The sequence below is a fragment of the Cricetulus griseus genome (genome assembly GCF_003668045.3).
Source record: "Cricetulus griseus strain 17A/GY chromosome 1 unlocalized genomic scaffold, alternate assembly CriGri-PICRH-1.0 chr1_1, whole genome shotgun sequence".
NCBI classification, from domain to species: domain Eukaryota; kingdom Metazoa; phylum Chordata; class Mammalia; order Rodentia; family Cricetidae; genus Cricetulus; species Cricetulus griseus.
Genome location: NW_023276807.1, coordinates 190,017,178 through 190,030,389, shown reverse-complemented (window position 1 = coordinate 190,030,389; position 13,212 = coordinate 190,017,178). Strand labels below are relative to the sequence as shown.

At 46.8% G+C, this 13,212-nt stretch overlaps 1 protein-coding gene across 1 annotated transcript in view; it reads right to left on the bottom strand.

Moving 5' to 3' along the window:
* The window catches only part of Cacna2d3 (calcium voltage-gated channel auxiliary subunit alpha2delta 3), an 804,511-nt gene extending 792,485 nt beyond the window's left edge, over positions 1-12,026 (bottom strand). Inside the window, exons 1-2 of the mRNA XM_027389601.2 lie at positions 11,905-12,026; positions 11,166-11,247 (exon numbers count right to left, since the gene is read on the bottom strand). Of these exons, the coding sequence (XP_027245402.1) occupies positions 11,166-11,247; positions 11,905-12,026 (204 nt within the window). The remainder of the gene's footprint in view (positions 1-11,165; positions 11,248-11,904) is intronic.
* Positions 12,027-13,212: the final 1,186 nt, after the last annotated feature.

Here is a 13,212-nt window from a genome sequence, read left to right as displayed (position 1 = left end):
TGCATGCCACAGGAAAAATGCTGAGTCCCACTCCAAAGGCATCTCTATGCCAGGTGCTGAAGGAGCACCCTCTCCAGGCCAAAAAGAGCAAAACTGTCCAGGAGGAAGCAGATTCCTGCTCACTGTACCCCACCTACCACCAAACAGTAGACAAGAGGGCCTCCGGATATCACACATCCCCAGACCTGCCAGAGGCATGGAAGAATTGGTTGACTTATCCCACACAAAATGAAACTGACCCTGGGGGTCAAAGAGCCGTGGTCTTCAAGATGGCTGTCAATTGTGGGGAGGGGGCAGGGGAAGAAATGTAGGTTTCACTAAGAGAAAAGAAAAAAATGAAAAGAAAACATGCACCAGCACAAAAAAACATCCAGGAAATAGAGACAAATAATGGGACCAGAGTGAGACTATCCCATTAACCAAGGAGCAAAAATTAACTAGATATTACCCAGACACCAACATGTGACCACTGTTGTGTGACTCTGAGTTTAAGCCTACTGTGACTTCATTTTATAGAAAAGGAATGTATGTCCTCAGTGTAAAGCTAAGAAAGGTCAGGCTGAATTTCAAAGCCACATCCCATCAGAGTCTCAGACAGCAATCCTAATGAGGGGAGGGCTGACCCTCAGACTAAAGCAAAAGACAAGTGACATCTTTCTGTCATAAGCAAAGGAAGAACTACAGGAAAGTAGAGGTCCATGGACTTTCCCTTCCAGTCTCTTTCCAATGCCTTGTTATACAAGTGAATGACAAGATGGTCAAGAAATGAGACATTGAACACCAGTGGGAAAAGATGGGGAGCTGAGAAAAAGCTACCATCAAATACCTTTATGAGTCAAGTATATACAAAGACCAAAGCAAGGGACAAATGGTTGACCCTAGGAAATAGCCAGAGCCTGCCTCTCACCCCACCCCACTCCAGGAACTGGTGTTGAGACTCTATAACCAAGGCCTAAAGCCTCACTGTTAAGCCCAGTTCCATGTTCTGCCTGTTCCTGCATCTTTAGCAGAGATGATACTAGACCTCAAGGATAATTGTGTTTAAATAGGGAAAATACAAGGCACAAACTACAAAAAAGGTACCAATCTCATCATTATCACTGCCTCCCAAGACTCCCTGGTAGGGTTCAATGACAAGCAGCTTACAGAATGTCTGCAAACAGTGCCCCTGATAGCTGGGCATCTACTGGCTTCTCAGTGGCCCGAACTTCCTGGTGTGTGGAAGTTATGCCCCAGAAATAGCAATAATGGTAGAAACAGCATTGCAATGGTCCACTGTTTGTGAACACTTCCTCAGAAATACTATACTTCTTTCTGACTCTCGAAGCATCCTGCATGCATCTTCTCACTTGGACCTCTCAACTCTGCTCTAGAAGCTGGTACCCTAGTCTATTCCCTAGACAGGAACAGTGAGGCTCAGCAGCTGACTTAAGGGCCCTGAGCCCCTGAAGCAGTACCACCTAGACCTCAACCTGACTGGCTGACTCAGACTCTTAACTCTCCACAGATGACTGTTTCCTGGACCAAGCACTTCTCTTAAGAGCAGATTTGTAAGTCAGTCCTCAGCTTGCTTTCTAAGTCTCTATATATTTCCTATCAGACTTAAGTCATTTATTTCTAGAAAGAAAAAAGAATGCAAAGCTTGCTACTCAAGTAGAAAATCCAGCTATGGCTCCATAACTCTGAAATTCCTATTTTCGGTCCTTTTCAAAAGATACATGAGCTGTGAACACTCTGTGGAAAGGATTACACCTTCTCTCAGGGTGACTAGGACTCTTGATATTCTGCAATACTTAAACTTGGGAACAACACTTTGAGTTTTTTAAATTAGTTATCAGTATTCCTCTAAAGAAAGAAAAAAGAAAAGAGCACATAACTATCAGACATACCTATATACAGACACAGACATTCTGGATTTGTCAATTTTTAGTGATTGGCTTGAACTATACCATCCGACTCAGTATGCAAATTCTTTGTAAAAGCAAAAGCCAACAGTGTCCCAACCATGGCCCAGACCAAAGCTAAGAAAGACTATTCAAACTTCAACATCGCTGTCCTAAAAGCCAAAATAGTTGCACTTCTATCTAGAGAGACAAAAGTCTATGCCCATTGAGCTGTTTGAATATGGCACATTCATACTGCTCTACTGGACAGTCTACCAGTGATGGGATCCCATGTGAAATAGAGTGCAAAGCTGTATGTTATGACTTGGGGCAGAAAACTGCCTGTATCCAATAAATTTACAACTTCCCACATCTCTTGTTCTGTATATGTTTTTTCCCACCTCTGCCTCAACAAAATACAATGGAAAAGGCACCATAGATGGTACAGGCACAAAGAGCAACACTCTTGCCTTATATGTTTAACTTGTACCTTGCTTTCAGAATTACTGTACAATGTCACAGCAAGAACAAACTTAAATTCCATAGCTGTCCACCTTTCCATGCAAGACTGGGAGTCTTCCAGTCACAGCAGTTGGTCAGCAGTTTTACAGGGTTACCTTTCTCCTGCTGGCCCCATTCCTGTACTAAGATGATGCTGGAGTGACCTATATGCATAGTGCCCACTCCCTCCCCACCAACCACCATCTGACCACTCAGCTCTGTTGCTGTCCCTTGGCAACCACTCATATCTGGTGTGGCACAAATCTGAACTGCTTGACCTCATCATGGGGTCCTACCACCAACAAAACTGCCAGGGGAGCATGTTCTGGCAACCCTGCTGAAGACCAGGAATCTTAGGGACTATAAACAAGAGTGTCATTGTTGTTCTTGGTGACCTCACAGATTTGACTCCAGCTGTGCTCAGGTGGGATGGGCAACATGGGCAGACCTATTGCAAAGGGAGGCAAAGACCTGAGGATCAAAACACCTGTTTCACCTCACCTCCTGGTCATCTCTGTGTGGTAGGACACAAATGGACATAGCTAATCCAGCAAGAAGTTCTCAACTCACACCATATCCTCAAAGAAAACAAATGAGCCCATTTCCTCCTCTCCACCCCAGTGGGCATATACTCTTGCATACCGGAGCTGACTATGACCTTGGCGCGTTTCTGCAAGTCCTGGGCCCATCAGGCTCCACATCCCTGTGACATTCATGAAAACAAATGGCTCTTGAGCACTTTCTGCCAATTGGCCCAAACGAAGGAGATTTTCTTTCATTACTGACTCTTCACTGACTCCCACCACTGCTTAAATAGCTCTATGCATAAATGGTTTTAAAGATACTCAGTTACTAAAGCAAACCCCACCTACAAGACATTAAGGCCCTGGTTGGTAACCAGCGGGGTGGTGAGTTGCACTCCTTCAACCTCTTTAAGGACAAAGCACAGGACTGCAGATGCTCAAGGCCAAAACACAACAGCAGGGCTGCCAAGTAAGCTCTGGAGAGGACAGGGCCAGCGGGAAGAGCCAAGGAACACCAGGTGCCCTTGTCTCCTGTGAGGGTGACAGATGGCTATCCCCACACATTGCTTCAACTCACCACACACCTCCTTGCCTCCTGTTGGTATCCAGTACCATTCTACAGGAAGCCCCTGGGAGAAGTCTGAACTTTCCAAAGGCCAGTGGGAATCATTGTCCCAGCAGGAAGCGTCTGGCATGATGTCCAAGAGGACACTAGAGTTAAGCTGTCCACTATGGTGCTGCACACATCCCTTAGCAAGTGAAATGGATGACATAATGGGGTCCTCCTGTGGCTTATGAGCCTCTCCTGTGGGGAGCTTGTGGGGTACAAGCAGCCACTTCTTTGGCCTGACCCTCTGCCCAGGAAGCAAGGCAAGGAAGACAGCAGACAAACCATAGCTGACAGGTTCCTGTGACACCTTCTCCTGTCTAGGAAGAAGGGAGCTGGCCTTGTTACATAAATATGACATTCATCCTGACAAGAACTGTACTCTAGTAGCTGCATTCCTTTACTCTGTGGCACTTAGTTCCCTATCACCTATCATGTGGATTGCCGTCCTACATGGTCCTCATTTACCAAGCTATGCATGTATTCACTCCTGAATCCACAGGTATTTAGGGAACCAGGCCCCATAGGGATTAGCAAAGATGACCTGCTCTGTAGGATGCAACCCATAATGCCCACAAGGGGGTGGGGGGAGCATTGGCAGGAGCTTTTGATGTGCCAAGCATTGTGCTAAGCACTTTGCATATTTTATTCCATGGACTGTATTGGCCTCCTTTCCCATTTAAAGGGACAGGTTCTGAAATGTTATACCACAAGGTGACCCAGAAAGTTAAAGGAGATAAGGAACTCAAATCTAAGTCCTTATGACTCCAAGACTGTCCTCCCAGCCGTTATCCTGGCTTTAATTATTTCTGAAGTAATTTCCCAGATGTTACCTCATTTCATCTCACAAGTACCCCATGCTAGAGAAATTCGGGTATTACATTTTTTTTTTTTAACCAAAGTGCAACTTGGGTTTAAAAAGATCACATAAAGTATGTGGCCAGATGTGCAGACTCCAGAAGCCTAGTTCAGCTAACTTAGAGAGGTTACTTAACTTTTGAAGCCTCAGCTGGTGATTTGTGAATGGGCTGAACAGTATTTCCCTGCACTATAGCTTAATGAGAGGTCTGTTGGTGCTTTTAAAACAGGGTGCTGTTATATTAGCCAGAATAGCCTCAGACTCACAACCTCCTGCCTCTGCCTCCCCAGTGCTGTAGCCACTTGTTGGAAGGATTTAATAGAATGACCCTAAAGTGATTATCACAGCTCCTGAAACAGAGAAACTGCAGAGGGAATGTTCCCTGCTTCTACCTTTAGATTAAGTGATTTGCCCAGGGCTACTCAGGAAATGACAGAAAAGATAAGCAAGCAAAACTCCTAGGCTAGAGACCTTTCTTTTAACAGCACATCTCTTAGGGCAGTATATCTCTGCAAATGCTCCAAGGTCTCCAATGGAACAAGGATGGGCAAAGGAAGTCTCATAACAAATGAGACCGGGGATCAGAAGGCTAGGAAGAAAACCAACAAACTGAAAGGAAGACACCTTGTCCCACAGAGGGCTTAGCTAGGAATCGGAAGACCCCAGACTTGGTTTCACATTCTGCTTTCTGCATCTTGCCAGTGACCAACAGGGCCTGAAAATTAGGCAGCAGTTCCTTTCCTTTACAGTTCCTCACATTCCAGATACATACACCAACCTATATGCTAGCCAAATCCATGCTTGAGGAACTGCAGTCACTCAGTTCTATCCCAGCATAATGATTTGCTCTGTTTGGTGAGCCTCTCTAGCAACCCAAGATGCTGAGGTCCTCTCCCTCAGCAGGTACACTCTGAGGTGAGCAGCATCTACTTCATTGGCACAGATGCAGACATGGGCATAAACTTAGTAAGTACAATGGGAACGACAGCTGCAACCCCATATATTGACTAGCAGTTGTCCCCCCTAAAATGCACAACCAGTGGTCTGTGGTATGAACCCACAGCATTTATGGCCCTGCTCAACTTCCCAGTCCAGATTATTTGCATAAATAACAACTCTTCTAACCTTGAGAGGGTACCATCATCCAATAACAGGTGTCAAGATAAATGCTCTGAGGTATACAAAAGGGAAGCCATGGCCATCCATTCCTTGTCAAGAGATAATGCTTTCCTTTCCAGTGTGGCCTTGACTCACACAATTTGGCTCCTGAATTGTTTTTATAATCCTGATCTGGGGTAATTGAGAAGTTATAGAACGTACACATTTAATACAAATTACAGAAGCAATGCCTTGTTTAAATGGCCCAAGAACTACTCCATAAGTGTGGCTCAAAGCAAACAAAAACCTGTCATGTTTTATTTTCTTCAAAGTTTATTTGTACAGTAATTTTCTGCTGGCTTGGCATGCAGACTATCTCACCACACATCAGCTACATAGCCAGCCACCCAAGGCACCCAGGGTGAGCCCAAACACAGGGCATGCTTTGCAAAGGGCAGTGTGAGTCTACTTCAGACACTTGGGGGAGCCCCAGGCAGCAGCCACTTCTCCTCTTCCTCACTGCCTGCCTCCTTTCTTTGAAGGAAAGGGTACATTCTGTTTAATGGACTGGGGACAGAGAAGGTACTATCAGGATCATCAGAGCCAGGTTTCAAGAACTTCTCTCTGTGGACAGTCCTCAAGAGTGCACTGCCGTCATTTGAGATGAAACATCGGCCATTAAGTCTTCATCTAAAAAATGGCATTACACGAACGTAAAGTCTCACACGGTAATTCATAGACTGACACTTATAGCATATATTTCATTTCTTCCATGGTCTCAGCCACAACAAAACCTCTACGTCAGATCACAGCATCTTAAGCAACTTACACCCATTAATGTTCTATGCCCCCAGAGACCCTGAAGTCTCAACTCAAGAGCTGTTTTCCCCTGGTGCTACTGTTAAAGCAGGTGAGCGACCCTGACAGACCATGTGTGTGCAGATAAAGAAAAGGCCCATTTGTTAGCTTCCACGATGGCAAATCTGGATTAATGACAACCCTGAGACAAAGGACTGCTCACATGAGATGTGCGCTCATTTTCGCAAGCTCAGCACACGAAGTCATTTATTGGTTGCCTTATGTGGGAGCCCCATACACCAATGGAGATCAATCAAAAGCAAAGTCTGAAATCCCAAATTTGTGCTCCCGTGGACATGTGCTTCAAACTGAAGAAACAAAATGGGAATAAGGGCCATAAGTGCACAGGGATGATGACCTCACCGTCTAATGTTTTTGTTGGTCTTACAACACAGTGATATCTTCATCAACAACTGGAAACACTAATTTACTTTCCCCTGCCCTAGAGGTTTAGTAACTGGAGATGGTTTGATATTCATGTGTCTGCCTAAAATCAAACTGACATTATAATAAATGTAGTCATTTACTAATACCAGAAAGAGAGCATCATGCTAATAGATCAAAACTCGTAACTGCAACAGAATGGAGTCCTGATGTTCACCTCCAACAAGAATTTCATTCATATCTTCTGCCCCTTGATTTTAATAAACATATGCAAATCTCTTTGAGTAAAGCAGCCTGAAGCAGTTCCTAGTAAAAGGAAGAAAGCAGGGTTATCTCTGACAGAGAAGAAATCTTAAGAAAGGGTACAGAAAGAGAGACATTAAACCAAAGAGGGCCAGACAAAAACTTAGCAAGTGACCACATGGGCATTAAGAGTACAAACACCTATCAAATGTGCATCCTGGTGACAGGGCTATCGAGAGCAGTCATGAACCAAAAAGATTGTAACTGTCACTTCTGAAATGTCAAGATTTTAAAAGACAGTCTAAAAGACAAAGGTCTACTAATCTGACGTGATGCTGTGAATGAACACAGGCTGAATATGTCTCTTTTTCATTCTAAAACCAGAACCTCCTTCATGGTCTGGAGGGCTGGGCTTTCTCGGGGCAGCACAGCTCGGACCCCCACCCCCAGTTCATAATTCACAATGTTCTTTGTTAATTATTTAAAAGTCCATTGATTTCCACATTGATGAAAAGTCATACTTGTAAAAATGGCGAAAGGAATCAGCCTTTTCACTTTGCTGACTCTGTCCTGTGGAGAGAGACATCAAGTTTATGTATTAAAGCCATCTCAATAAATAGTTGATAACACAAAAGCCTGCTTGCGCATTTCAAGAATCGAATGGCCTGGTAAGTGCTTCAGGAGGTGTCCAAGGTAACTGTGGACTCTTTGTTGATGCTAATGGCAGAAGCACATATTACCTGTGCTTATCATCACAATTCTGGAGAACATCACTAGAACCCATTATTCCCAGGGAGATTCATCCCCTGAATGCAGGTCTAAACAGAATGAAAAACTCAGCTTCGGTGGAAATCTCCCTGAGGAGAAGGGGATGAAAACCATGCCGGTTTAATGACTTTTCGTACAAATGTTAAAGGTGTGGTGCCTTTGTGTTTAATAGCCAGGTCCTCAGAGCCATTAGAACACTTCACACTGAATCCCAGAATAGAGAGGTGATGAAACTAAGCTGCCCTGAAGACCCCAGACAAAGCATATTCTTTGGAGAAAAGGAAGCGAGGTGGGGCAGCTGAATACTGGCTTGAATATGTCAAATAGGAAGTTAATTAAAAGCTGAAGAGAGTGGAAAAGCCTGCAGTATCTGCCAGTGCAGGAGGCAGCTGACAGGCACGCAGGAGCACACCAGCAACTGTGCCCTTAACAACCACAAAACTGCTCGGATTCACTCCCACCTCACCACCTTCCACTCTACAGCAAAAACACACAACTTTTAAAAAATACCTGGCTCGCCGTGCTTTATGAGATCAAAAATGTTGACTGCAAATGAAATGAATGGGGTGCTATTCCCATGCCCAACAAAGGCAAAAAGAAAAAACCACGAGGGCAAGTCTGCACAGGTTACCTACAGTAGTATCTTAGTCTATGACAGGGAAAGCCATGGCATCAAACAGGGGAGCAACTGAGGAAACAATGATCCCCTGTGAGATAGTGGTAACGTGCAATGCTGCCTCTGACTTCAGGGTCCACTGCAAGTCACATTACCTAACAAAGCATGTTGCCAAAATGGCAGATCTCCCAGTCTTCAAACACCTCAAAGTAGACGGCCAATTCTTATTTAATTTATATTCACAATAATGACTTTGGAAAGTTTAGGCCCTAGATCAGAAAAGAAAGAAAAACTTCCATTCTAAAAATGAACATGCTACCTTGATTCTGAACATGAAATTCCAGTTAGAAAACTATACAAATACAAAAAATTGTATTGTGCCATACAGTATGTTTTTTCTTAACTGAGAATCAAATATAAATGTAAATATCCACACCTTACAAGTAAAATTATAGTCTATTATTCAATTCAGTATTTTCACCTGTGAGTTCCCTTAACACGGCGTGTTAATGCATTTTTCCAGTTGAGTTTTTTAATTCACTTTCAAAGCACCTCGATTGTTAAATAACAGTAAAGTGATGGGTAGCTGCATGCTGTTTGGATTTAGAGAAATAATTTCTAATGTGAGAGGCCAGAAACTTGAAAATAATCAAGAGGGTGACAGGATCCTTGCTTTTCCAAGTGATGCTCCACCTCCCACACTCAGATTCTCTTTCCATTCATGCTGAATTCTTTAAACCAATGTTCTTCACCATTTGAAAGAATACAGTCATGTTTGGGAGATCAATATGGCTCAAAGATTCCTGCCAAATGCTCCCCAAATCATCTAACACACCCTTCTGAACACTCATGAAAGTACTTGCCAAGCAACCCCAAGCCATGGGTATTTCACACCTATTACAAATCCCACTGCTTGAGCAGATACCCACCCTGGACCCTCACTGAAAGCATCACTTCACCTTCCCCTCGGAATTAGTTACAAAATGCCAGGCAGCAGCAAGGAAGGGTAACAAAGCCTTAAACAGCTGGAAATAATTACACAATTGTCAAGCTTCAAACACAACAAAAGCAAAGCAAAGCTAGTGAATTCAATATCAGAAACTATGCTGATGAGAAGGTAAGAGAAGTATCTTAGTCACTTCCAAATTGCTATTACACAATGACACAACAATTAGGGCTGATAAACTTTTGTGCAGTATGTGTGCTTTCTAACTTCCAAGAAAAGAAAAAAAAAAATGTTATTTCATGTGCTTCCCAAAAGGTGAACTAGAAGCTATGTAAGTACAACCAAGACCCCAAAGGGGGGTTTCTTTTGGAGTTGCTTCAACTACAACATGCAGATAGGAAATATTTCTTTAAAGTTATACAATATGCTCACTCCTTTCAACGCATAGACAAAATACAGAGGCTATGTCACAGTCCAGAGCTTGTCACATAAAACATCTGACAAGCAGGCAAAAAGCCAGAGTACAAGCAAGGCTGAAACAAATTAAAAGAATACCAGGAGGAAAGGCCATTCCTATAAACATGGAGGGTCACAGGTATGCAAATGACTGTCTTCTATAAAGGGAGATGAATGTATCAAGTTTTATTAACTGATTAAAATGCAGCGAACTTCTTCCCAATCTAAAGGCGAACAATATTCCCCATGGTTTCAAGGAACCTGGGCCTGGCATTTTTTTTTCTTCCAGCAGGTATACCTTGCCATCCATTGTTGGGTGATGCTTTATTACAATATTTGAATTTCCTATGACAAACCATTTCATATAATGCCCCGAAATGCTACTCTCTGAAACGGAATGCCATAAATAAAATATGGACTCGGTTACCAGGCAGCATGCACAACACATATGGTACATTGGCCCAAAAGACACATTTTTAAATGCTGTAAAAGTTAACTTAACAATGTAAGTTGTTTATCCCCATTCTCAGAGAATTGTCCCCTAAAGGCCAATCTTATTTTCTATTGTCAAGAGAATATCTGGATTAATTTGCCTAATTTGCTAACTTGAAATTCTCTTCACCCGCTCTGATCTCCAATCCTCACCCACCCACCCACCAGTTCATTCTTTGTCTTAGAGGGGGAAAAGGGTGGTCATATATCTCACGATGTAATTTTAAGCATAATGCTGCCTATTTGAATTAAAATTGATGCGGCTTCTGATAAAAGCCTAATAATCAATTCTCAACTCTCATTACGCTACAGAATTATATAGACGCAGACCAATTTCTTAAGTTTGTGGACCACTCTCCTAGCTTATTACGCGGCAGTGCATCTGAGTGGAAAGATAACCACATTCATTCTCCTTATCTGTAATGATGTAATGCACCCCAGCCCTGGGTCTAGATGATTGGGGAATAATGGGATTGTACAACTGCAGGGATGACAAACAATGCTGCTGGTATCTCTCGGATACACTGAACCCCACGACTCCCGTGCAATGAGGAGGATCAGAAAACAGGCACCGATTCGGCCCCCTTGGATGAAGTTAGCATCTTTTGGCCAGGGAAGCATATGCTCTCGCACTGAGACAGCAATACTGACAACTGAGAGGAGAGCCATGCAAACACACTGTTTCCCAGCCCCAGCCAGGACAGTGCGAGTGAATATCGTGCTTTTCTTTGTGTTTAGAATCAAGTGTCATCTAAAAATAACCGGTTGGTAGGGAGAAGTCACAGCACAGTACAATGCCAAGAACTGGAGACCAGAGACTACTCTGGTAACTGATGCAGCTCTGGGCTCACGTTTGTTTGGAAAAACTAAATCTGCCTCCATTTTCTGTACTAGAAAAATCATCGCTGTCTGTCACCACAGAAACCTTACCTTTTGCAGAAGCTGGGAACCCGAGTACTTGGCAGCAATGGATTTTATCTCCCCACCAAAAGCAGAGGCCCACAGCTTCACCCTACAGGGAGACAGGGCAGAAGAAGAAATGTAACACCCCTGTCACGGTCACGCACGCACACACCGGGCTGTGGCTGAAGGAGCAGGACGATGAAACATTAAAGAAAAACGAAAATAAAGATAGATAAAGCACTTTCATACAAACTACCAGCACCAAACTGCAGAGCGCAGCGCGGGAGGGGGTCAGGGGTCAGTGGAGTTCAGAATGCATTGAGTCTCCCTGGTTCTCCAGACCACTGGCTTTCGCAGAAACAATTGTCTGGTTGTTCAAACACCTAAAATGAGCATCACCTGGCAAATACTACTCTCAAGAAATCCACCCATCCCCCGCTTCCCGGAAAAGTGGGATGGCAAGGTAACAGAAAGGGGGACCATTAAACGGCCCGTCGAAGTTGCAGTGGGTAAATAGGCTCTAAACTTGGCGCTGTCACTTGAGGTGTACCTCTCCAGGTCTTACTCTCCAACCCCAGGGAAGGGGTGAGAAGGTCCCACCCCAGTCTTATGGTTCTGTGCCTATGCTGGAAGGCAGGTGCAAGAGGCGAGGCCCGCACCCGCCGCGGGTCCTGCCTAGCGGCACCTGCAAGCACCCAAACTTGGGCGCCCGGGTCTGTCGGGCGCCGGCAGCCCCTCCCCGTGAGTCCCAGCACCAGGCACTTACACGGAGAGCGGGATCTGCTGCTCTGAGCGCACCACGTCCCCCAGCGCGGCGTAGAAGAGCGCGGTGGCTAGGAGCGCGGAGGCCCCCCGGGACGCGCAGCGCAGCGAGCCCTGCCTGGCCATCCTGGGCTCCTTCCGACACGGCGGCGGCGGCGGCGGCGGCGACTAGAGCGGCCGCGGAGAGCTGCGCGGGGCGGGCGGTGGGCGAGCGCGCTGGGCTGCCTGCTCCGCCGCGCGCCGCCCTGCCTGCTTCTCGCGCGCCGGGCTCACTTGGGGAGCAGAGAAAAAAGGATCGGGGCGGAGGGGGGGGGAGGCGGGGAGGAGGCGGGAGGGAGCGCTGGGGAGGAGGCAGGCGCGGGAGGAGGGAGCGAGACGCGCCTCTTGCCGCGGCGGCTGCCCGGCCCCGCCTCGGCGGCCCCGGGGAGTCCGGCGGCCGCGGCGGGAGGGCGGGAGACACCCCGCGGGCGGAGACTCGCAAACTCCAGTGTCCTTGGCTGCCGCCGCTCGTGCCTGGCCCGGCCCGGCCCACTGCGGCCGCTGAGTTCTTTACAACTCCGCAGTCCGCCGCCACCCGTGCGACTCTGGGGTGGCCCCGGGCGGTCCCCAGGCCTTGGAGACTGGAGCGAAGTGAGGGTGGGGGCTCGGAATCGAGACGGAGGGCCCTGGAGCTCCACACTTAGCCCGTGGTTGCTCTGATCGATCGGTAGTTCAGGGAGGGTAGGGGACGGCGGGGTGGTCGGCTGCGGAGCCTAGAGGTGGCGCGACCCCCTCCCCACGCCCCTCGCAGTTCCCGGGGAAGAGGCAGAAGTCAGTAAGAGGACAGCTGGAGATGGCAGAGTACCCGCTAGGACTGCGGCGGAACTGGCTGGGGATGGGACAAGGGGGTCGGGGTCTGGGGAGTGAACCGCGGCATCGCCACCGGTCAGAGCTCTCGGGTCGCGGTGACTGACGGAAAGCGCGGAGGGTGGCGCTGCAGTCGAGGCGCGGGCGCCGGTGTGCTGGGTTAGGGAGTGCTAGGCTTGGGCATTGGGTGGCCGCACAGCCACCTCTGGCGCTCGGGACCACAGGCCCGGGTGCTTCAGAGCTTGCTGAGGCCCGGGGTCCGCAGCGCTACGCTATGTACCCAAGAGCCGAGATGGTTGGGGCGGGAGAGGAAGGAAACAGTGCCCAGTCCATCCTGACCGGCAAACACCCTTCATTCTGCGGGGGTGGGGGGTGGGGGGAAGACTGTTCGGAGACCAGAGGTTCCTCACACCAGCCCCAGCCAGGGAATAGGCAGCTGAGCGCAGGCAAAGCGCATTCTGGATGT